Source organism: Scleropages formosus, chromosome 18 (genome assembly GCF_900964775.1).
Source record: "Scleropages formosus chromosome 18, fSclFor1.1, whole genome shotgun sequence".
Lineage (NCBI taxonomy): Eukaryota > Metazoa > Chordata > Actinopteri > Osteoglossiformes > Osteoglossidae > Scleropages > Scleropages formosus.
Window position 1 is genome coordinate 20,277,028 of NC_041823.1, and position 25,313 is coordinate 20,302,340.

The 25,313-nt window shown below is 47.1% G+C and overlaps 1 protein-coding gene across 2 annotated transcripts; it reads left to right on the top strand.

The window, feature by feature from the left end:
- Positions 1–1,172: 1,172 nt before the first annotated feature.
- grik5 (glutamate receptor, ionotropic, kainate 5) lies at positions 1,173–19,364 on the top strand. Of its 2 annotated transcripts, none has more exons than XM_029260145.1 (19): positions 1,173–1,292; positions 1,426–1,590; positions 1,910–2,007; positions 2,556–2,721; positions 4,822–5,000; positions 6,881–6,934; positions 7,206–7,367; positions 7,771–7,923; positions 8,592–8,696; positions 8,890–8,997; positions 9,121–9,324; positions 9,733–9,846; positions 10,073–10,182; positions 12,983–13,156; positions 13,516–13,681; positions 14,347–14,572; positions 14,851–14,979; positions 15,258–15,424; positions 17,331–19,364. In XM_029260145.1, the coding sequence occupies exons 1-19, from the start codon at positions 1,184–1,186 to the stop codon at positions 17,913–17,915; spliced, it is 3,174 nt and encodes a 1,057-aa protein (XP_029115978.1). In that variant the 5' UTR covers positions 1,173–1,183; the 3' UTR covers positions 17,916–19,364. The 2 variants fall into 2 exon arrangements, with proteins under 2 accessions (XP_029115978.1, XP_029115979.1); XM_029260146.1 differs by having other exon boundaries at positions 15,258–15,379.
- The last annotated feature ends 5,949 nt before the right edge of the window (positions 19,365–25,313 follow it).

The window sequence follows — 25,313 nt, forward strand, 5'->3', positions numbered from 1 at the left end:
CTTGCTCTCTCACATTGTATTTAGCAGGCCCCTGGAAACAGGAATTATTGATGTGTACTAATCACCCCACCCTCTGGGACTCTCAATAGCTGTGACTGACAGTGAAATAGTATGGGCTTCATCTGTCATCGATTGCGGTTTTGTCGTCCGGGCCAATTCGCCTGGCCATCCGGGTCAATCTGCTCCCAGGTAATAAGCGCTGTGGTGCCTTGCGAAGAATGCAGTGACCCTCTTGACAGATTACTTATTGTTTTGATTGACTGCACCTGTGAGTCCCGCGTTTCTTCGCCCTCCCAATCAATACGCTATCAAACTCTGCCGCTGCGTCTTTAGCAAGGGAAGCACAGGTAGCGCGTGCCGAGGAGGTGTGCGAACGATTTAATTATTTCGTGTTTTCCTACGCCGGACCCTCAGATAACGGTTTACATTCGGTTAACAGCACGCAACGTAGATCGTTTATACCGGTACCTGGGATGCTTTCATGCTTATCGTAATGTCTTGCATAACTGTGTCCTGATATCTTAGTCAAAAAACTGAAAAACGGTTTGTAGCAGGAACACTGTGACCCAGAATAATATCACACACATGGCAACACACATCCGCCCACTGAAACACTCAACTGGGCACGGAGGCATCAATCCGGGAGAGGACGAGCGAGAGGGAGGGAGAGAAGAAAGGGGGGTGTGGTGATTCTTTCATCCCTTGGGTCGGATAAAGATGTTCAATCTTCTTCTTTGTTCAGAAAGGTCGGGGGCGAAAAGTCTTCGGCTGAACGTCTATTGCTTCGCGGCTCCGATTCTTTGCCGTGGTATCGGGGTGAAAGGTTACACAGAGGTCATTGTTTGACTCACAGCCTGTCGCTGCCCACGTCGACCCGGGCCTAAGCTGCGGGACTTCTCCTGGACCTGCTTCTTGGCTTGGCTCGTTCGGCCCGATCCATCCGCTCGAAAAGCAAATATCCCGCTTTGCGCTGCACTAGCGAAAGCCGAAAATGCCGTAATGGCTTGAGTGTGAGTATTTGTGTCCACGCTTATGTGTCCATGTGCTTGTTTGCGGCGCGTGAATGAATGCATCTCAGCTTACCCAGTTTCGTGCCTGTGCGGTGGCGTTAACGGGGTCCTCCTGTCCAGCAGGTGGCGGAACAGGCAGCCAGAAGACCGTTCTCCATGAGGAGCAGTGGAAGATGCCGGCTCTGCCAGCGCTGCTGCTGTCGATTCACTTTGTCCTCTTGTTGCTGAGCAAAGCCCCGCCCTCCCGCAGCCAGGCCCCGGTGCTGTCCTCTGTCAGAATGGGTGAGCGCCGCCCCTGCTTGACTGATGGGCGACTCGTGCGTCTGCGATAACGTGCATTTCTTCCTGCTGGCATAAAACCTGTGAGACGACTCTGTGTCTCCCGCCGCCCTCCCCCCACCCCCCACCCCGCCAGCGGCGATCCTGGATGACCAGTCTGTGTGTGGGCGAGGGGAGCGCTTGGCTCTGGCTCTGGCTCGTGAGAACATCAACAGTGTGATGGAGGGCCCGGCTCGGGCCCGTGTGGAGGTGGACATCTTTGAGCTGCAGAGAGATTCTCAGTACGAGACCACGGACACCAGTGAGTTGTCGGCGTGCACCCTCCCGACGCGCCGGGGTGCCCGCGTGCACATGCGCCGGACCGTCGCCTGATCTTCCGGCGACGTCTCGTAGGCCCGACAGCAGCGAGACCGTCGCAGCTATTAGAGCTCCTGCAAAATAAACACGCCGCAAAGCAAAGCACACATTTGCGTTGCGGTTATCTGTGCAGCTGATCGAAATTGCCAACCGGATCAATATGTGACAAAGCTGTTAAGCAACAAAGAGGACACAGCTCTAATTTTATTTGAAAGGGACATTGACTCTCGCCTTCCTTCTCTTTCCCCTCTCTCCCACCTCAGTGTGTCAGATACTACCGAAGGGCGTGGTGTCAGTCATCGGCCCAGCCTCGAGCCCTGCCTCCGGCTCCACTGTCAGTCACATATGTGGAGAGAAGGAGGTGAGGACCTCCTTTCGAGCCTTGTGACATGTTGCTATTTCTACAGAAATGCACGCGTGACGTCGTTCCCTGTTCTTCGCTTACATTTAGTTTTTGCCCCACTAGTCAAACACCTCAACGCACCTCACCTGTAGCTCCTCAGATTTTCCTCGGCGACCCTCTCGCCGTTATGAATTCACGTCCGAGACTCCTCGATCGATTACGCTCCGCATCCGAGGTGGTGGACCGCTCTGTTAAGCGCAGTTCGGATCCCGCGCGTGACGTCCGTCGCGCATGTTAGGGCAACAAGGGCGTGCAGCGTTCTGGCCGGTGTAAAATGGGTTTTGTGTCGATCTCTGACTTTCGGTTCGTCATCTTATGTCCATTTCAAGTTTTTTCCTCCTCTTGTGTTTTTGCCGTCGGCATGTAACACCACGCCGTCGTCGGTCGACAGGCTTGCCGTGGCGCGAAACACATTTCGGAGGAATCAGCCGAAAGAGTTCAGTTGCGTGGTATTTCTTGGTGTTGAATGTCACCCCTTCCCTATTTTATTCTTCTTTCTTTGCTAGATCCCTCATGTGAAAATTGGTCCCGAAGAGACCCCAAGACTTCCATACCTGCGCTTTGCCTCGGTCAGTCTGTACCCCAGCAACGAGGACCTCAGCCTGGCTGTCGGGGCCATCTTGCGCTCCTTCAGCTACCCATCAGCCAGCTTGCTCTGCGCTAAGGCCGAGTGTGAGTTGCTGTTTTGTATGTGGTGTGCTGGAGCTGTTGACAAAGCAGGCTGACCGTGCTAACATAATTGCTAGTTTCATACTTTGATGCTCCAGTGGTTTAAGGCTGAGCTTGTTTCGCATGCTCGGTTCGCCGGAGCACCATCGCAGTTCAGACTGGCAGACAACCGCGTACGCGCCTTCTGGGGGCTTCAGCGGCATGACAGGCGAGCGCCGCTCTGAACATCAGTTCGTCTCGCTGGTCAGCGGGGCTTCGCCGGCTCAGACAGGACTGCTCTCGGCTCGTTTTGTTCACGCGGACCGGAGAGAAGATGGGACGAGCCACAGCGCCAGTGAACATCCACAATGCCATCTTGGATCTTGGCAGCATAGAAAAGCAAAAAAAAAAAAAAAAAGAAGAAGCACACTCACGCAAGAAAACATTAAACAAAGGCTTGTGTGACCTTTTCCGCAAGAGTTTTTTTTGCAGCTGGGAATAGATGAATTATGCCATGCTAATGGAAAATTAAGTAAAACAGCCATTTCAGCTGTGAATTTACATATATATTTATAAAATGCAAAAAACAAATGGCAAAAATAAAACTGATTTCTTATGACGCCTACTTGGTAACACTCTTAATTATGTCAGCTGCAACAGATGGCTGTGTGTTCAGCCTTTGCGCTTTGGAGCCTATCGATTTCCAGTTCTTGCTGTTCTTATTTGGCCTGCAATAGGAGACGCAGCCCAACGCGACACCGGCGCTGTGTGGACAGCGAGCGCGGTCGACACTTGCTGGTGCGGAGAAGTCTGTCGCAAAGTAGAAAAGGGAATTTTTCAGCGCCAGCCGCGGGTATGGATTGGTGGGATTTCACTTCTGGGGGCCGGTGCTTTTCCATTTGCAAGGAGGACCCCCAGTTAGACGTGACTCACGCTGGTGCTCCGGGGATATGACCCAGCCGGCTGCGCTCTGGGAAGGAAGGAGTTGCCATGGTGGTGGAACAGGTGTTCGTGCAATCATCCTCTCAGGGGGGCTATTTAGGGTGATGGCGATGCAGGATGAGCAATGAGCTCATGTTGTTTAAATGGGCTTCACTTTAGACCTCTGTGTGCTGGTTTTAGGGAGTCTCTGTCGATGGGATCGGTTAGAGCTGCTCGGTTCACACACACACACACACTTTCTGAACTGCTTGTCCCATGTGGGGTCACGGGGAACCGGAGCCTAACCCGGCAACTCAGGGCATGAGGCTAGAGGGGGAGGGGCACACCCAGGATGGGACACCAGTCCATCGCAAGGCACCCTAACCGGGACTCGAACCCCAGACCCACCAGAGAGCAGGACCTGGTCCAACCCACTGCGCCACCATGCCCCCCGCTCAGTTCAATTTAAGGAAAAATATTAAAAAACGTTGCTGGCTTGCCAGGGTGAGGGTTTGTTTAAGCCCTTAGGTGTTATCCGGATGGTGAATACCCTAAAAACGAACTCAGGTGCTAACTTGAGCGTTGTCTCTTCTCATCTCGTGCTTTCCAGAAGAAAAAAAAGTCAGATGGTTGACACTGGTGTATTGTAACATGGAAGTTAAAGGAAAGAATTCGCAAAGAGCAGTGAGCACTCCGTTTTATTTCTAGAGTGAGAATATTTAAAAAAAAAAAAAAAAAGAATGAGAAGATGCTGCATTTGCTGAGAAATTTTGCTGAATTTGGACAAAAGCATCCCTCGGAAAAAGTTTCAGTTTTAGCTCTGGTTACTGGAATTATGAGCGGTTCCCCCATTGGCTGTACGTTCCACTAAGCTGTGGCTTCATTATGCAGTTTTGCTAGATGGATGTGACTGGGAGCTGAGAGGAAGAATATCGATTTTTCCCCTCCCCCTTCAAACTAATTAAATGTTTTGGCTGCATCAGGTCATTACCACTCTGCTTACAGGATCATTTTTTGTGAAACTGGGAATTTCTTCCACCTATAACAGAGGTTCCAAAGAAGCTAAGCGTTCTTATTTACATTTTCAGTCCATTTTACTATGCCATGTGCAATGCCACTTAAAGACAGAAAGCGGTTCTTTTTAGCAAGTTAATTAAAAAGGTGGATGCTTGAACCCAACCCCTGTGTTTGCTCCAACCCCAGGCCTCCTGCGACTGGAGGAGCTGGTGCGACGCTTCCTCATCTCCAGGGAAACGCTGTCTATCAGAATGCTTGATGACAACCTGGATCCCACCCCCTTGCTCAAGGAGATCCGTGACGACAAGGTGGCGACCATCATCATTGACGCCAACGCCTCCATCTCCTATCTCATCCTTAAAAAGGTCAGAATTGCCCGCAGCGTTCAATCTACTACTGCTAATAAAACAGCTGTTTACTGCTGAATCTTTCTTTAGTGCGATAACAGGATTCCCCGCTGAAAGGACCATATGTGTTTCACATATGGATTAGAACGAAACTTTTTCCCCTATGTTGATAATGACCAAAGAACAAGATATGTCTGTAAGTATGGGAAATATGTATGCAGCTGAAACTGTTACATATCCATTTATGGGAAAGAGATAGTGAGACTCTCGGGAATATGCACTCAGCCCTCATATGACAGGGTTCCGTAAAATAAAATACTGCTACGAGAACTTGCGGAAATACGCACCTATTTTTCATACAATAGGCTTATTTTTCCTGCAGCAGCATCTTTGCCCATAATGCGGTGATCTAACTCCCATACATACCTTTTGTGTAGTCTTAACAAAGACGCAACCAACAGTATGATGACACAAGCATGCCGTCAACCCCACACAGGTAATTTGCGACAACACGACTGCCGTGTCTAATTATGGGTTCAGAGCAGTCATTTAGCATAACAAAAAAGTGAAAATGGAGTAAAAACTCTTGGGTACATTTAAGAAAAGGGAAAAAAAACACCAATTTAATTATGTACATAAACGGTTATATTTAGCACAAGGCAATGTGGCAGGTCTACTTCCCATCACATTGAGTTTCAAAATCAATCAAATCAAAACCACTTACAATGTTATACTTAGAGTGGTTTACCTGGCTATACAGATGGGTTACTTTTAAGGGGGCAAGCTGGAGTAAATGCCTTGCTTGGCTGCTTAGGGCACCTAGTAGAGCTGTTGTTGTTAGACCCAGGGGTTGCAGGTTCAAATCCCCCCTCTAGCTGTAGTACCCTTGAGCAAAGTACTCTAGTAAAAATTGTCCAACTGTACAAATGGGTAAATAATTGTAATTTAACATTGAAAGTCGCTTTGGAGAATGCCTTCAACTAAATTGTACTGCAAGAGGTGTTGGGAATCACATCTGTATCCTTCAAAAGGCAAGAGCTCTGACCAATACCCTGGTACTATGTAACCCCTTTTACTGCATAATGTCTGCAGTAATCTTCTTTCTGTCATAAAAGTCTGCGAGCAAAATTATCATAATGTCTCTGTCCAGATTTTACCCTGACTCACACCCATTGTCTCCTGGAGAGACTCTACACTCCGCCCTGGACAAACGGTTATTGATAATAAGTGAACGGAAATATGACATTAACAGACAAGTGTATTTTTATTAATTTAGTGAGTTAGTAAGTTAATAAGCTACTTCCAGTTATTTGTCTAGTTACATGGTGTGGTAATTTACTAAAGCAATTTAGGGGAAGTTTCTTGCTTATTTGCACCATATGAGGAGATGAAATTTAAACCCCGCAACCTTTGGATCCAAAGGGAGCAGCTCAAACCACTGTGCTACCTGCCACACAAGTTATAAATTTTTGTTACAAATATTACAAATAACATGTGTTGGTATTATCATTCTCATGTATAAACATACAATTTACACCAGAATTTTAATTCATTTTAAGTTGACCCCTTCACAACGGAAATTTTCTGAACGGGGTTATTTCATGGAATAAATTAACCCTGTTATGTGAGGAATGGTTGTATTTATTTCTTACTGGCATCGCATAACTCCTGTAGCTGGAGGATGATTGAATTATGGACAGGGCTTTCAAAGACTCTTAGCAATTACTAGAGTGAAAAGACTATGAAAGGAGTGGCAAGCACCTGAAGCACTACATGGAAGAAAAAAGATGTTATTGTAAGTCTTTCTCTGCTCATGCCAGAAAATGAGCCCATAGCAGTAAAAAGGATAATAAAACTGCAGTCTGAAACTTGTCTGTTGCTGCTTGTTTGCCCCTCAGGCATCAGAGCTGGGGATGACATCGGCATTTTACAAGTACATTCTCACTACTATGGTAAGAATCGTCACCTCCGTCTCCATCACGTGGCTGTAAAGGAAGCCAGGTCTTTGTATAAATGAAGGTGGATTTTTTTTGGGGGAATATAGCGTCGTAAGGAAAAAAACAATGCATGCAAGTATCATCGTAGCACCATGTCTCAGTTATTCCACAGGTGCATTCCACAGGCCTGTCCTTCTCTCCTCTCAATCATACCCTGTTTTCCACACTGTAGCCTAGAGCACCTTCGCATCTCTGTAGTACAAGGACATCTGCCTCTTTCTTCCAGGATTTTCCCCTGCTCAGGTTAGATGACATTGTGGATGACCAGTCCAACATTGTGGGCTTCTCCATGTTCAACACCAGCCACCCATTTTACCTGGAGTTCATCAGGAGCCTCAACCTGTCATGGAGAGAAGGTTGTGACATTAGTCCCTACCCCGGGCCTGCGGTAGGTTTTTGCCCCTGCTCCAAAGTGTCTTGGCTCTATCGCGAGATGGATCTCACCGTGTCACCCACCCATTCGATTGTACGTTGCCTACGTGATATCCCATAAACTAATCTCTCGCTCACTCCTTGACTCACTAACCCGCTCTCCTACTCACACTCTATTGTTGTCACTGAGACAAAACCTTAATTACTCACTCACTCCTCTCACTATCTATTCATAATCACGGGGATTTACTAACCTCCGTAGCTGTGCATAACCTGGGGAGTGGCACGTCCCTCTGAATCGCTTCCTAAGTGCACATAACCGGTGAGACAGTTTTTGGTGGACGTGACCGGATGATCCTGTTTGACTGCCATTCGATTCCACTACTCCACCTGCTGACCCCCCTGCCATTTACCTGCAGCTGTCGTCAGCCCTGATGTTTGACGCAGTCCACGTAGTGGTGGGCGCCGTGCGTGAGCTGAACCGCAGCCAGGAGATTGGGGTGAAGCCCCTTAGCTGCACCTCGCCGCAGATCTGGCAGCACGGCACCAGCCTGATGAACTACTTGCGCATGGTCAGTGTCGTTGGCCGTCAGGGGCCCTTCTCATTCTCTTTCAGCTGTAGTCTTAGCGTGTACCATATTGACATCGGCATAAACAGTATAATTTGAAGACCTCTGAATCATCTGTTTTCCCTTTGCTCACTGCATAGCATTCCTTTGCCTCGGATTTTGTGTGTTTGTTTTTCTCAGTGTGGCTGCTGGTTTCTATATGTTCAGTACCTTCTTGACACCTACAGTGGTCATGGCTGCTCTCTGACTCCCTAGCAGCATTGATCATACCCTGTCTTGTTGCTATTTCTGCCTCCCGGAGTCTTCTCTGTCACCCACTCCTACTGTAGATTTTTATGCTCTAGCTTGTTTTATCAATATGCTCTCATGTCTGTTGTCTGCTTTGTCTCTTGTGTCCTCTGCATCTCTCTGTTGATTTTACACACTGTTTGTTTCTCAAAGTCTCCAGGGATTCCCTGCTTTTCTCCCAGTTGCTGGTTGTCAGCTTGGTGTTCCTTTTCTCTAGAAATTATTATTCTATGTGAATACTCTTTGTTTGTGGAGCTCTGGACAAAACATTCTGGGCAACTGAGTAAAGGATGACTGGGACACGTTCTCTCTTTTTTTTTTTTTTTTTGCATTTCTCTTAAGTCTTTATCTTTCCCGTGTCCTGTGTGCATATTAAACCCCAGGTGGAGTACGATGGGTTGACTGGGCGAGTGGAGTTCAACAGCAAAGGCCAGAGAACAAATTATACTCTTCGCATTCTGGAGAAACACAGAGGAGGTCACAAAGAGGTTAGCGATCAAAGCTGGGCATGGGCTTTATGTGAGTGTGGCAGTTTTGGGTTTGGGGACTTTATAAATGAGTATGTTCTCAAAAATCATTTAAGAGTCTGTGAGGTGTATCTGATTCAGCTGCAGTCTATACATTTTTTTTTTTTTTTCCCACATTTCTGTTCTGCCTACCATCTTCCCTTTTCCCTGTTAGATTGGGATATGGTACTCCAACAACACATTGGCAATGAACTCCACCACACTGGACATCAATGTGTCTGAAACTCTGGCCAATAAGACCCTCATCGTCACCACCATTTTGGTAAGAGGAATTGAACTAGGGTGGAGGTTATGCTGGTCTGGTTGAGTTACGTTTGTGGCCCTGGGAATTTCGTATATAGCCGCCGTGTCCGTACGTGCAAGCTCTGCAATATGCCCCTTGCAGGAGAACCCCTATGTGATGCGTAAAGACAACTACCAGGACTTCCAGGGCAACGACCAGTATGAGGGTTTTTGCGTGGATATGCTGAAAGAGCTGGCCGACATTCTGAAGTTCTCCTTCCGGATCAAGCTGGTGGACGATGGGCTGTACGGGGCTCCAGAGCCCAATGGTTCCTGGACTGGCATGGTGGGAGAGCTCATCAACCGGGTAAATGCTCACATCTAGTACCCTGTTAGTCCTCCAGCTTGCTACACAACACCTCCCCTGCAGTGAGGACTCAATGGAAAGAGGTTGACCGTGAGGATACAACAGACTCCTTAACAGGCTAATGAGCAACTCTCAGTAACTAATTATGCCATGGTATACTTCAATTACTGTGGTGCAGTCCCATTGTGGCACTCACATGCTGTACAAGGGCCCCGTTCTCCCCTGGCACCGCAGGGCAATTAGCCTCCCTGTTAATCAATTACTGTGTAATTGATGTATACGAGCGGTATCTAGGGTCCAGGTTTATGGACCCAGTCTCCAGTGTCAGCTCCATGGTGTTGTCTTGCATCCCCCTCTCATTGTCCTTGGTGTCTGACAGCACCCCAATTCTCTCTCCCGATTCCACAGAAAGCAGACTTAGCCGTGGCAGGTTTCACCATCACGTCAGAGAGGGAGAAAGTCATCGATTTCTCCAAACCCTTCATGACGCTCGGAATCAGTATCCTCTACAGGGTCCATTTGGTGAGAGCCGAAGGGAAGGGTGGGAAAAACAAGTGAGAACTAAAAGCAAAGGTCGGGTGTTGTACTATGGATATTGTACAGTTTATATTACTCAGTTTAAATAAAAACACTCTTCAGCTTGCATTTTCCTTGCAGTTATGTAGTACAGATTCCTGCGCTCCAGTGGCCAAAGAGAGTACCACAGTTAAAGTACTGCGCTAATGTGGTGCTGTGATTTCCCACCTAGGGACGGAAGCCAGGCTACTTCTCCTTCTTGGACCCCTTCTCACCAGCCGTGTGGCTCTTCATGCTCCTGGCGTACCTGGCTGTCAGCTGCGTGCTCTTCCTGGCTGCACGGTGAGGCTCATTTCAAACCAAAAAGTTAAAGCTGTGCACAAGACACACACTGACATGGATGTGACCTAAAAACAAATGTGCACATATTGCTTGTTCTGTCAAGAAAATTTCTTTGGGGAAGCAATTTTCCACATCTGTACATGTATGGAGTGCGGTAATAAGGCAATTACTAATTCTATATTTTGAAAAATCACATGATTAAAGGATTCTCACCCAAGGATAGATTTGAATTGGCACTCAAGGAACTGAAATTGTCACTTGAAAGATTCAAAGCAATATTTGTGGTGAATTTTTTCTTTTTTTTTTTTTTTTTTTTTAAACAAATGGTTTTAAATCATGTTTTGTTGTGTGTTATTCTAAAAGGTAGGGAGAGTAGCAAAATGCAATACTCCACTAAAAATGCGGTTAGTTTAATAAAAAAAAAAAAACTTGTTCTAAGCCACAAGCAGCTTTAATAAGAGCTTAACAGGTTTCATATACATTTTTAAGTAAAAATAACTACAGCTACCCCCCTGAGATCAGCACCTTCATCTTACGAGAATTCAAAGAAGAACGAGAAGTTTCATTTAATTCACCTGCTTACGGTAACTTACGGGGCATTTCTTCAGGTTTAGAAGGAAGTTCTTTAATGAAGCTTTGATTTTCTGTGCCTCCCAACACGTTTACATTGACATTCATTTATGTGGCACACACTTTTCTCCAAAGCAAATTTCAGTGATTATTAACTAGCATCTAAGCGGTACCTTCATCCAAGGTGATTCTAGTTTTAGATACACTATGCTGAACTTCCTTCACTCATTGACATACGGCAAATCAGCACAACAAAACAACGTAATGTGCACACAAACACATGCATGTACACTACTGCCCACTAGAAGTCATCCATCCATCTGAAATGCGTGTCTTTGGGAGGAAACCCTCACAAACACAGGGTGAACATGTAAATTCCACATGGACTGAGTGGGAATTGTACTCATGTCCAGTTGCACAGCCCAAGCACAGTGAGACACCATGTTAGTTTGTTCAGTGAGCGCAAATCCATTTGTGTTGTTTTTCTGCACCGGGTGCGATTGAACCTGTTGCAGTACCCTTTAAAGGGAAAAGTTTTTATATACAAAAAAAAATCACAACCTATTCAGTACCAGCTGCTTACTAGTTAATGTCATAAGCATGTGCAGCATTCATCAACTTCTGGCCTCTCTTAAATTCCTTTAAGTAAGCAATCAGTAAATACTTAAATACAAACAAACAAACAAACACACACACACACACACACACACACACACACACATTTTCAGAACCGCTTGTCCCATACGGGGTCACGGGGAACCGGAGCCAACCCGGTAACACAGGGTGTAAGGCCGGAGGGGACACACCCGGGACGGGACGCCAGTCCGTCACAAGGCACCCCAAGCGGGATTCGAACCCCAGACCCACCAGAGAGGAGGACTGTGGTCCAGCCCACTGCGCCATTGCACCCCCTACTTAAATATTTAAAATTTAAAAATAAAATACAGATGTCCCTCGATTTATTGCTAAGGTTTTATAAATATCTTGTATATAGTTATAATAAACAAGAAATACTATGTAAAGTATAGGGGGGTGCAGTGGCGCAGTGGGTTGGACCACAGTCCTGCTCTCCGGTGGGTCTGGGGTTTGAGTCCCGCTTGGGGTGCCTTGCGACGGACTGGCGTCCCGTCCTGGGTGTGTCCCCTCCCCCTCCGGCCTTACACCCTGTGTTACCGGGTAGGCTCTGGTCCCCCCGCGACCCCGTATGGGACAAGCGGTTCTGAGAATGTGTGTGTGTGTGTGTGTGTGTGTGTGTACATACTATGTAAAGCTTTTGTTTTAATATTTTAAAAAATTTCAAGTTAAATTAAAAATAGTTTAAAATCACTGCGTGATGTAACATGAAGAGAGGAGTAAGCAGTAATGCCCAGCAGTGGCTGAACTTTCACACTGTACGTTCTTCATTTTTACATATTAAACAAAGAGATACCCACATTTTTGTAAAAACAATCTTCCCTCACTGTCTGTGAAAGAAAAATTGTCCCAATGTAACAGAAAGCAAGGGACAATTGATAAATCTCAAAACTGCAACTCGCAACAGCTTTATCTCCGAAACTCCCCCTGTTCGGACTCTGAGTCCACACTTTCAGTAGTTTGCTTGTTTTACCTGATGGTCATTCACGTTCAGCTTCTCTTGAATATGAATGAACTAGGTTGTCAAGTTCAGCTACTCACTCCGATTATTCAAAAATAAACAATGGTGAATGAAGTCCACAGACAATGGCTGAAAATAAGGAGGTGTTACTATTGGTTTAGGATTAAACTGTGATTGACAGCTAAAACTGGCCAGTTAGATCCATAACATTAGGAAAAAACAAAAGTACAAAGACGGTAACAAATATAAATAAATAAATAAAAGAATTTTTTTTTCCCTACAAATATATATGAACAAAAGTGAAATGTCCTGATTCCAAAGTTTATTCTAACAAATTCCCCACAAAATTGCTTAAATTTGTTATGAAGTAAATACACCTGGTTACTAAGCAGAAAAGAAGTCGAACGTGACTGAGCAACCAGTTAACTAACGACAAGGCGGACTCTGAGATCCCGAGAATTTGTATAGCCACTGCCTTACACACTCATCCGAAAAGAGATTATTCAGTAAAGGTTAAATAAAATGAATTTAATAAAACAGGGATATACTTCTACTGCCCAATTACTTCGGACATAAGCATAATTTCAGCTAGTAGAGATGTCAGTTTAATGTTACTGAGGTCTCTCTGTCTTCCAGACTGAGCCCATATGAGTGGTATAACCCCCACCCCTGTCTGCGGGAGCGCAGGGACATGCTGGAGAACCAGTACACCCTTGGCAACAGTCTGTGGTTTCCTGTGGGCGGCTTCATGCAGCAAGGCTCGGAGATCATGCCCCGGGCACTGTCCACGCGTTGCGTCAGTGGGGTCTGGTGAGTCTGCTGGACTTCCTTTGTCTTCTTCTCTACTTCCTTTGTCCAACAGCATCCGTGGCTTGAAACATGTTGAGCCATCAGTTTTGCTGCAGCATTGTATAGGACTGAACCCCAAAATAGCTGCTGCATACCTCTCACCTGCATGCCCCTCTCTCTCAGAAGTGAGCACAGCTTTTTGCTATAATCCTAACGCCCGGATGCACACCCCTCATTGAATCCCTCTGGTCTTGCAAACCGTAAATGCCCTCAGCCATGACCTTGCTTTCTTCCTGGAGTTTTTGGGAGACCAAGCACAGGTTAATGGATCTTCTCGTGTGGGTGTGACACTCGCCCCTTCTCTCAATCTTCTTGTCCAGGTGGGCCTTCACGCTGATCATAATCTCATCCTACACGGCCAACCTGGCTGCCTTCCTCACTGTGCAAAGGATGGAGGTGCCCATCGAGTCCCCGGATGACCTTGCCGACCAGACCAACATCGAGTATGGCACCATTCACGGAGGAAGCACCATGACCTTCTTCATGGTATTGCCCGGCTCCGCTTTCCTTTCTGTTCTGCTTCACACGGTTGTGTCAGATTAGGCCTTTCCAATATTACACCGTGCCTTTTTACAGTATCTCTGCTTTTTTTTATAGGTAGATAAAGTGTACTTTTGCGTGCATGTGTTTGCAGTTATTTCCAGTAACTGTTTGTATCTGTAGTGCGTTTGAATTAAGTGTATGAAGTTGTTTTTCCTGGAATTGTTGTGCTGGACTGTGTCTGCACTGTGTTTTGCGCCCGTGTGCTGTCTGAGGGCGTCTCCTTGTTTGCTTGCGCGTGCGCCTCCGTGCGTTTTGTTTTTGTTAGTGTTAAGTGGCTGGGCGCCTGTGTTTACTTGTGTAAGTGCTTTGGCATCTGTGCTGGCATCTGTGTTTGTCAGCGTGTGGGGACGACCATGGTGGTGCCAGACTGCCTCTGCTATTGTGTCTGCATCCCTCATTTTGTGTTTCCATTGAAAGAGCTGCTATTTTTCGAACTTACTACAGTGTCGCTTAGCTGGAGAATAAATAGCCGATTTCTCAGCGGGTGTGCTGCGGCTCACCTTTAGTAGGATCCTTTTGGTTTCGATGATGCTGCTCAGCTCAGTGATGGTAGCACAGATGATTCTACTTTTCGCTTACTTTGCTTACCTGCATCTTCCCCATGCCAGAATTCTCGTTACCAGACATACCAGCGCATGTGGAATTACATGCAGTCCAAGCAGCCCAGCGTCTTCGTGAAGAGCACCGAGGAGGGTATCGCTCGTGTCCTCAACTCCAAGTACGCATTTCTGCTGGAGAGCACCATGAACGAATATCACCGCCGCCACAACTGCAACCTCACCCAGATCGGAGGCCTGCTGGACACCAAGGGCTATGGCATTGGCATGCCGTTGGGTGAGCAGGGCGGGAGGGGGTTAGAAAAAGTGACGGCTGTGAGGATGTTTGAATTCGTAGTTTCATTGTTGGTCTTTATCCTAAAAATGTGTTAAGACTGTAAGACAGGTGATGTGGCGTCTTGGACCGGGCCTTATACGGAAATGCTTGTTCGCCGAAGAATCTCGGCAAACAGCAAGTGCTGCGATCCAGAATGAACATTGCTCACAGATCGGTTGTCTGCGGATGAATTTCGTCCCCGCACTACGCGAAAACTTTTTACGGCTGTGCCTTCGCAGGCTCTCCGTTCAGAGACGAGATCACCCTGGCCATCTTGCAGCTTCAGGAGAACAACCGGCTGGAGATCTTGAAGCGGCGCTGGTGGGAGGGGGGGCAGTGCCCCAAAGAGGAGGACCACCGGGCCAAGGGTCAGTGTCTGGTCCCTAATCCGTTGCTGCATCACGCCTGGTGTGTCATCCAGTGTGGACCTGATACGGTATCTTATCCAAATGTGGGATGGGGTAATCGCTAAATCGGGGCAGGTCTCGAGATGTTGTCTTACAAGTCACGAACAACTTCTTTGCCTGACGGTGCGTATGCGCGTGAGCAAGATGAAGTACAAGCAACCCCGACACATGAGAGAGAATTGTCGACAGCTTTGTGTACACCGTGCCATTATTTTTGCTCTTCTGCTTGTCTCCGCCAGGCCTTGGGATGGAAAACATCGGGGGCATATTTGTGGTGCTCATCTGTGGCCTGATCATTGCTGTGTTCGTGGCCATAATGGAGTTTGTGTGGTCAACACGCCGCTCGGCCGAGACAGAGGAGGTACGCCCCCACCCTCGCCCCGGCCGAATTCACAGACCCACCCCAGTAGGTCACCGCGGCGGCTCGCCGATGTGTTTGTTGTGGTGCGTCCTCGCTGTGCTGCTTTGTGCGGGTGCTGTCGCGTGTGCCTCACTGAGGGGTGCTGTGCATTGAGCATGGGCGTAACGACGGCTCCCGCCCCCTCGCCGCGGTCGCCGAAGGCAGCGTTGCAAATTCGTGCTCTTGTGACCGTGCTGTTGTGTATTATTGTGAGTAGGATTTAGTCTGAGTTCGTTTTAGCCGCTTTTTTTTCCTTGGGAATGGCCTTGTTTGTTAAGAAGGTTTTTGGTCAGACGTGCTTATAAGTACTGCTCAACGTGATTTTGTAATGTTCTGACAGCGTTTGCCTGCACAAAGCTCTCTCTTATTTGTACCTGTCAGTAAATGTTATCTAACAATACCTTCTTTGTAGAGCCTCTCCACTATGACGCTGTTCTTTGTTCGCACACTATAATCTGCCTCGTTCACCATCTCACCGCGTCTTTGCGAATGCTTGTCATTTCATCAGTTTTCTGCGTGAGTTACCGCTCTGCCTCCAGAGTAAAGTGTACTCTGCTGTACAGTGTAAAAGTCACATCTGGACAGAGAGGGACTGCTCTGCCAGCAGATGTGCTCGTCCCAAGTGCGGAGGAAGACTTGCAGCACACACACACGCTGTCCGAAACCGCTTGTCCCAAGCGGGGTCGTGGCGAGCCGGAGCCTAACCCGGCAACTCGGGGCGCAAGGCTGCTGGGAGAGGGGACACACCCAGGACGGGATGCCAGTCCATCGCAAGGCACCCCAAGCGGGACTCGAACAGACCCTCCAGAGAGCAGGACCCGGCCAAACCTGCCGCGCCACCGCGGCCCCCCGACTTACAGCACCATAGTACAGTTTAAGTTGAAAGCAGCTTGTCATAATCCAGCAGGGATCCCTCGGTGGTTCCACTGAGATGAGAGACTGTTGATTAGCCAGGGCTGAGCTGTCGCCCTCATAAGTGCCTCATGGGGACATAATGGTTGCTTGCTCATCTATTCATTCATTTATTTTACTGCATTTACAGTAGCTCCCATGTGTCATACTGTGCAGTTTAGAGTGTGACAAACAGCCAGCGGCTAACGTGAGCATGTCCCGGAGAATCACGTATGCTGCTTTCTCTGCTTCGTAGCCATTAAGTGGAGGCGAACATGGATGCAACAGCAAAGAGACGAAAGCAAATCCGATTACTCTGATTTTTCTGCTGCTTTCCCCACGAGTTTCAGGGCTGCACTTATTTTACTGTATAGTTACATCAGACAGTAACTTATGAGAAAACTTGCAAAGCCATCGCGAAGGAAAACAAAAAAAAAAAAAACGATAATTCCAGCTGTTTTTAAGAAACCCCAATTTAGTTACAGCAGTGTAAAACAATTTTATGTCCAATGTGAGAGTCAGAGGTTTTGTTCTAGCGGCGCACAATGTGCCCGCTGCTGTGTTGTTCAGGCACAGCCAGAAGTGAATTCATGCGCGAATTCATGCATGAGTGACTGTCTGTGTGTCCTGTGCTAAAGGTACTTGTGTGTCAGTGTTACGGTGCGTCGCAGCGACTGCTTTGTTATTTATGTTTCGTATTTCATTTCATCAAATATATATAAAATGAGTTTGTCTTGCATCTTGTCTACAAGTCCAAGTGAATGAGCTGTGATTGTGACAGCACTGCACTAACCTCTCCGCTCCTGTCATATATTCCTGTTCCCATCACTCTGTTGCTCTTCCCCTGTCTTCTACCTTTAAACTCTTTCCTTTCTCTATGTTTTACCCTCTGCCCTCAGTGCCTCGTACCGTGTTTCTATACCCAGCTCTCTTTTCTCTCTCAAATGCTCTGTCTCTCTAAATATATCTATCCTGTCTCATCCCACCCCTACTCTCTCTCCTGACCCTTTCCCTTTCGCAGGTGTCAGTGTGCCAGGAGATGCTGACAGAGTTTCGGAACGCCATCTCCTGTAAGAAGAGCTCTCGCTCGCGGCGACGCCGACCTTTGACAGGTTCCGGGGGGCCCCGCCACCCCACGCGCCTCTCTCTGGGGGCCCCACGGCCTCTCAGACTGGTTCGGGAGATGCGTCTAAGCAATGGAAAGCTCTACAGCGGCTCAGGGCCCCTGACTGGCGGAGCTGGGGCTGGGGGGGGTCCCTCGGACATGGGGCCGGGGCCACAGCGACTGCTGGAGGACCCACTGGGGGCCAACACGACACCTCCGCCTCCGCCAGCCCCTACAGTGCCCCCACGGGGCTGCACGCACATCCGTATCTGTCAGGAGTGCAGGCGGATTCAGAGCCTGAGATCCACTTCCTCCCGCATTCCTCCTTCGTCTGCCCCCCTGCCCCGCCTCCCCCCGCCGCCACCCCCCTCCTCCTCCAATACTGACAGTGAGGGTGGGGGAGGGCCCAGCCCACGCCGGCTGCATCATACCCCCCCGCCACGCCCACTGCCCCCCACACAGACTAGTACCAGCACTGACCTACTGGGGGAACAGGACTGAGGCTGGGGATGGAGGAGGGAGGAGCTCTGTAGGGACATGCACTGCCTACGGACGGACTTCCGAATGCTGTCCTCTGGAGGACAGCCCTGACTAAGCTCCAGGCAAAGAGGATGAGAGACAGAGAGTGTGAGAGTGAGAGTGTAGGGAGAGGCAAAGACAGAGATGGAAAGCCTAACAGAAAGGGCTTTCCATCTCTGGGCATAATGAACATCAAGCGTTACTGGAGATGAAGACTGAGAAACCACACACTCGTGGCTCGCTCACCCCAGAGCGCCTGGAGGACTTCGGCAAACAGCGACGAGAGGCATGGGATACGTCCAGCTATGCTCCCGCCGACTTTCCAAAACCCCGAGCCCGGCCACGCTCCGCAGCCCTGGCTGTGCCCTTCAGCTGCTTATTTTTACCGATTAATAACCCTTGGGGCGTCACAGAAACAGAGCGTCGCCCAGCGGCGGAGGGATTGGGCGTTTGGAAATGCAAGAATTCCCGCCTCCCACATCTGTCTGAGGTCGTGGTTCAGCTTCTGGAGTCAGTTTGCTTGAGTAATAACAGGCACTATGTGGTTATCAGGTTTCAGAGGCGATAACCCATAGAGAAGTGAGGGTGTCCATCTTGCTAAGATGCTGTTGGCCTTGTAAGTGCGTAAAGAAGACTCCTGCCTTACTCACTGCTACAGTGGGAAAAGATGCCCACAGGACTGTGGACGTGTGACGCACCTCAGGGGCAGAGATCATGCCTGCAGTGGGAGTAAACTGTGACCCAGAACGCACCACCTAACAGCGCCCAGACTTGAACATATGTGACATAGACAAAAAAGGAGAAAAACCCATTAGACTGGAAAATATTTTTTTCTGTCTTTCTTTCATTCTTTGTTTTTTCCTGTCTTAGTTTCTTTCTTGGTTACTGTTCTTTCTCCAGTTACTGCTATTCTGGGAGAAATGTGCCGAATGAAACATCTGGAGTGAGAGCTGTGGATGGAGGGGGTGCATGGCGTCTGCAGCCATTTCTGAAAAAGGTGGTTGTTGAGCTCTAGAAATGCCCTGGCTTACTTGACACCCAGAGGGCCTCTATGATAGTATTTGTTTAGATTGATGATGTTTGCCAATTAAACTACTGGACATGAACACAGGTATGTTTGGAGCACTGGGGTCCTGGGTGATGTGTTCAGTTCTGTGCCTATGTGCGTATGCTTGGAAGACTGGAGAATGTGTACCTGGGTAGGATGCAGATTTGAGTTGGGTTGATGCGTTTTGCACACCTTGACCCCACTCAAGAATTCCCCTGAGACAAAGCCTTGCTCATAGCAGACTGGATTTTGTGCTGGTCAGGCTGGTCATAAGATTGCTTAGCTAGTAGACTCTCTGAGTCAGTTTCATTATCAGCTGGTTTACCAGCTTTATGAGGTTAGTGGAAACATAATCAAGCCGGTGGTCCAAATTAGTGAAGATGGTGGGAACATGCTCATATCAGCTTATGTATGATATGACCATATATAAATATAGATTTATAGATGCAAATAGGAGGTAGGTGGTTTCAACTGGTAAACTGGTTTTCTTTCAACCGATTAACCAGAAACCAAGTCTGAAAAACAAGCCAGATTTTCCAACAGGGTGTGGGACCAGACCTGACTCAAGTGCTACTGGGAAACCTGTGTATCTTCAAAGTAATGAGTAGTTAAACTCCGGATTTTCCAACTGTCAAGCATTAAGTGTGAAACACGCCTTGTATCATGTCCTGTACAAGCAGTATTTTAGGGTTCTAGCGTTTTATTTTAAAACCAAAAAAGCTCATTACACATGGCCCAAGAGTGTGTGATTCAGTACCCTCAACCTGGTGAATTACACCTTTGTTCCATTGAGAATATTCGAAACGGTAAGTTAGTGTGTTGCTCTGCTGAAGTTAACTTGTTCCATTAAGGGCTACTCAGAAGCACTATAGCCTTTGTTTGGAGAGAATAAATTAAATGAGAACTTAGCTATGAGAGTCCTAGTTATGTTAAAGTATGCTGTTTAGCACCCCTGTTTGTATCAGGCCGGTCCAGAAGTGCCCTGTCAAACATTGTCAGCCCCTACGTGAGACATCGAGTTGTATATTATTCACACCCGTGATCATTAATCAAATACTAATGTCTGATTAGTCTTGCTAGTTCAGACCACAATCCACAGAGCTATGGCGCCATGCTGTGATCTTTATTGTGCTGTCATGGCAGTAACATTGGATAGCGGGAGGGAAATAATTTAAGAAAATGGAAAAACACAATTTCCGAGTTGATTGCCGTTCTCCAGTGATCTGCGCTCATGCCGCACGAAGCTAGAAACTTTTTCAGTGGGCAGCACAAAACAATGTAGAAGAGAATGAAGACAGCGGTATCTAAATGACAAATCACCAATTGAACTGCTCTCTTAATTGGACCTCAGCCCTCCTTGCTCCGTTCTCAAGAGATGCGTGACGCTACTGCTTCCGAAGCCTAGAGGGCTGCCTTCGAACCCTGTCAGCCCTCTATTCTGGAGTAGTGCGTTAGAGCCAGACCATATCAGACTTGATCGGAATCATTTTTGCTAGCTGTCCAGGTGACAGCTTTCATGTTTGCAGGATATGGCATGTGATGGGTAGCAGGAGCCAACTAAGGGTAGTGAGGAATTTCCTCGTTTTTTCTCTGACTCACAGCTTGGAAATTGTAAAATCTTGTCTGTACCTGTTGAACTTGGTTCAGTTCACAATAATCTTTAAAGAGCTTTTATTTATGGAGCTATTTGCCACTTTAGATGCTTGGACAGAGGTTGCATTGTTGCTTAACCTTGAGCACATGGAAGAGCATTACTTCACCCAGCAGTGTGAGCATTGCTCAAAGAATCGTTAGCAGAAGTCGGGAGAGACAGAGAGGAAGTGCTTTTCTGTGCGTCATAATTATTCAGAGCATCATAACAAAAAGTAATTTTTTTCCCCCTTCAACCCTGTCGCAGCTGCTGACAAATATCATAGCCAGTAAAACAACGGGATTAAAACAGCGGTATAAACCTGTCTTTTCATCCTCTAGGGGATTTTCCAAAAAATGTGCATGGCATTAGTGTAACAAGCTGTTATTGTACAATATATACATAGGTATTCTCTTGAGTCATTTTTTGCAAACAGACACTCTTGCATAAATACATTCCCAAAAAGACAAAGACTGTGTCCCTGCAAGCACTTAATGCATTTGGCTTTTAGAGGAACGGGTGGAGTAAGGAGCACGCAACCCTCGGTCCAGCTGCAGACTGCCATCATCCTTTAGGTCAAAGCACTATTTGAAGGAAGAGAAGAGGTGTGATTTATTGTTGGTTATGGTAACGTTCTGTACATGAGAGTAGAGAAAGAGCTGGAGAGAAGGAGAAAAAGCTTGTAGCAGCATGGGTCTCCCTTGATCAAAACAAAAAACAAAAACATTTTTCATTTACATTTTCTTTGTTATTTTTCATATTTCTATACTAGTGCTAAATGGATTATGATGATGACTACTATTATTATGATTATATTGTTGTTATAATTATTATTCCTACTGAGGTGCAGGAGTCAGTGGGAGGATGGGAGGAAATATTTTGGGGGTGGGCGGGGCTAACTGGAGACAAGCTTTGGGCTGATGATAATGTCCTCTTCATAGTGACCCCCTGATGTTAAACCTATAGAAATATGCGTTTTGAATAAAAAAATATGATCCAAAGTGCCTGGAATGGTTTTCTTAGTCTTTGTTGTAATCATTACTATTGTATTTATGTCATGTTTAAGTACTCATTTACATTTTTTTTTATTCAGCAGGCCCTTTTTTCTCTAAAAAGATTTACAGTGTTAACCTATGCACAGTTATTTATCCATTTGTACAGCTGTGAGAAAAAGTAAATCAGTGTAAATACCTTGCTGAAGGTACTACAGCAGGAGATGGGATTTGATCATGGGTCTTTTAAGTATAAATGATAATCTGAAATCTCCGACCTCCTGATATCATACAGAGCCACCGCCTGCTTGCTTGTTCTGTAGGAGTGACGATAGGATCGGATCATCTCCCCGCAACTCTCTACCTTCATCTCTAAGATCATCAACTCCTCGCTCTCCTCTGGCTGTTTCCCAGCTGCCTTCAAAACTGCTCTCATTTCACCTCTGTTCAAGAAACCCTCCCTGGATCCCAACTTAGTTCAAAACTACACACCAGTCTCCTTCCTCTCCTTCCTGCCTAAAACCCTAGAGCGGGCAGCCTGTGATCAACTATATGAATTCCTCACCCAGAACGACCTCCTAGATGGATATCAGTCTGGTTTCAGAGTTGGTAACTCCACGGAGATAACGCTTCTGGCGGTGTCTGATACTCTCCAGTCAGCTAGAGCCGCCTCCCTCTCCTCGGTCCTCATCCTCCTCGATCTGTCTGCAGCATTTGACACCGTCAACCACCAGATTCTACTTTCCTCTCTTAGTCAGCTTGGGATCAAAGGAGTGGCACTAAGATGATTTGAGTCCTACCTATCTGACAGATCCTGTCAAGTGGTCTGGCGAAGCTCCTGTTCTTCTTCTCTGCCTATCTCAACTGGCGTCCCGCAGGACCCGATACTGGGCCCTCTTCTCTTTTCGATCTACACCTCCTCCCTCGGTCTGGTCATAGCCTCCTGTGGATTCAAATACCACAACTATGCTGATGATACACAGCGCTTCCTCTCCTTTCCACCTGGAGCATCAGACATTTCTGCACGCATTGCTATCTGCTTGTTTGACATCTCTGCTTAGATGTCTGATCATCACCTCCAACTCAACCCGTCCAAAACAGATTGTCCACCTCCCAGCTGGCCTGTTCCCCTGTCACGATCTATCGATCAAACTGGACAACTCACTCATTTTCCTACCTCCTCGGCTAGGAGTCTGGGAGCGACGATTGACTCAAGTCTATCTTTTTCTCAGCACATCGAAGCCACACACTGGACCTGCAGATACATCCTGCATAACATCCGCAGGATCCGTCCTTACCTCACAACTGACTCTGCCCAACTACTTGTCCAGGCCATGGTGTCATTCCATCTCGACTACTGCAACTCTCTCCTGTGGCCTTCTTGCTACTGCCATCAAACCTCTGCAGCTGATACAGAATGCTGCTGCACGAGTTGTGTTTGACTTGCCGAAGCGTTCCCACGTATCTCCTCTACTCGTTTCTCTGCATTGGCTTCCTATAGCTGCTCGGATCAAATTCAAGACCCTGGTTATTGTCTACAAAATGCATCAGTAGAACTTCTCCCAGATATTTACAGGACTTGATCAACCGCTACACCCCAGCCAGACCCCTTTGCTCGTCTACTTCTGCTCGCTTGGTGGTCCTGCGCACGAAAGGTACAGCGAGGAGGTTCTCAGTTCTGGCTCCGTTGTGATGGAATGACCTCCCCCTCTCACTCAGAACTGCGGAAACTCTGTCTACATTCAAGAAGGGTCTGAAAACTCACCTTTTCCAAACTCACTTCCCTCCAGCTCATGTATGGTGTAAATGTTCATGCACCGTAACTTTATGATCATGCCCAGATATGCCTTTATACAACCGCTACTCCTGCATTGTATGTAAATGTTTGCCTACCTTTAAAAAATTTAGGAAGGTGATCAGGATTAGTCTATCCTGAGTTTTGTGCAGCTACTCGTGCGATGAACATCAGTGCATAAAGTGAAAAGAAACAAACTAGGTTTACTTAAGAATCATGTGTCTGCAACTATGTCTCTCTTTTTCCTAATGTAATGCACAAATTGTATTTTCTCTGACATGCACGTCGCTTTGGATAAAAGCATCCGCTAAATGAAAAAATTTAAATGTAATGTAAATGTGATGTTTCTGACCATTACACTACCAGACTTACCTCCTGACAGTTGCATACTGAAGTTTAAGGAGGCGTTTTTACTACAGTACACTTGAGAAGGATATTCCAGTGAAATTTGCAGTACAATAGATACGTTCCAAGACTGGTCACAGTGTTGTGCTGCTCTGCTGTATGTGTCACAGCAACACCGCACAGTGGACAGTGTTAGAATTCATTGTCTCTACCACATATTCAGCTGCGTAACATTTACATTTATTCATTTAGCTGATGCTTTTGTCCAAAGCAACTTACAATGGTACTTAAAATGAGCGTAAATGAGTTTTCTGATAACTAAAAATGATGACATTTGTAGGGGGCATCATGGTGCCCCTGGTTCATGGGCTGTGGGTTTCAGTGTGCTTTAACCTGCGTGGAGTTTGCGCGCTGGCCCTTTGTTCATAAGGTTTTCCTCAACCAGTGTTAAGACATGCTTTTCAGGTGAATTGTGAAGTCTAAACTACCTGCAGTGTCTGTGACTGAATGGGTGTGTATGAGATTGCAGTGTAGTGAACTGGAATCCTATCCAAGGCATACTCTACCGTGCATCCAATGTTTCTGAGAGAGGCTGTGCACCAAGATGACCCTACACTGGACGAGCCATTAATAATAATGGATGGACAGTTGGAACAATTGTACAGGTAGGTATGTGTATTCAAGTAGCATGGCTTACCCAAGAGTATAATAGCAGTGCTGTTAATTTACCAAGCTACTAAAAGAGTAAGGAGTAAACATTCAGTGATAATGGATGGATGCCAAAACTTGTTTGTGGATTGTGCAAAATAAATTAATTGTTTTTCTTTGTAAAGGGGGGTGTGGTGGCGCAGTGGGTTGGACCAGGTCCTGCTCTCCGGTGGGTCTGGGGTTCAAGTCCCGCTTGGGGTGCCTTGCGACGGACTGGCGTCCCGTCCTGTGTGTGTCCCCTCCCCCTCCAGCCTTACTCTCTGTGTTGCCGGGTAGGCTCCAGCTCCCCGCGACCCCATATGGGACAAGCGGTTCAGACAATGTGTGTGTATATAAGACTGAAAATGTGCAAAATATGTGACTTTTAAATTTTGAGTTATTAGATTGTAGTCAGAAGCATGTGTAGAGTTGCATCAAGATTCGGGTTTAGAGTTATCAGATTCCTGTTGCATTGTCTTGGGTTTGAATCCCCACACCTAGTGGTATGCGCCCTGAATTACTGTAGTAAAAATTTCCCAGCTGTATAAAGAGGTAAAAACTAAGTCGCTTAGTATACAAACTCAACATAAGTTTTTCTAAACAAGGTTGTTAATTACACGAATACACACACACACATTTTCAGAACCGCTTGTCCCATACGGGGTCACGGGGAACCGGAGCCTACCCGGCAACACAGGGCGTAAGGCCGGAGGGGGAAGGGGACACACCCAGGACGGGAAGCCAGTCCGTCGCAAGGCACCCCAAGCGGGACTTGAACCTCAGACCCACCGGAGAGCAGGACTGCGGTCCAACCCACTGCGCCACCGCACCCCTACACGAATACATATAAATGTAAAAATGAGGAAATACCAAAAGACTGAAC

Coding starts and splice junctions, on each gene's coding strand:
- grik5 (XM_029260145.1), top strand. CDS start 1,184: ATGCCGGCTCTGCCAGCGCTGCTGCTGTCGATTCACTTTGTCCTCTTG. Junction 13,682..14,346: donor GCACCATGACCTTCTTCATG/GTATTGCCCGGC, acceptor TCCCCATGCCAG/AATTCTCGTTACCAGACATA. Junction 14,573..14,850: donor TGGCATTGGCATGCCGTTGG/GTGAGCAGGGCG, acceptor GTGCCTTCGCAG/GCTCTCCGTTCAGAGACGAG.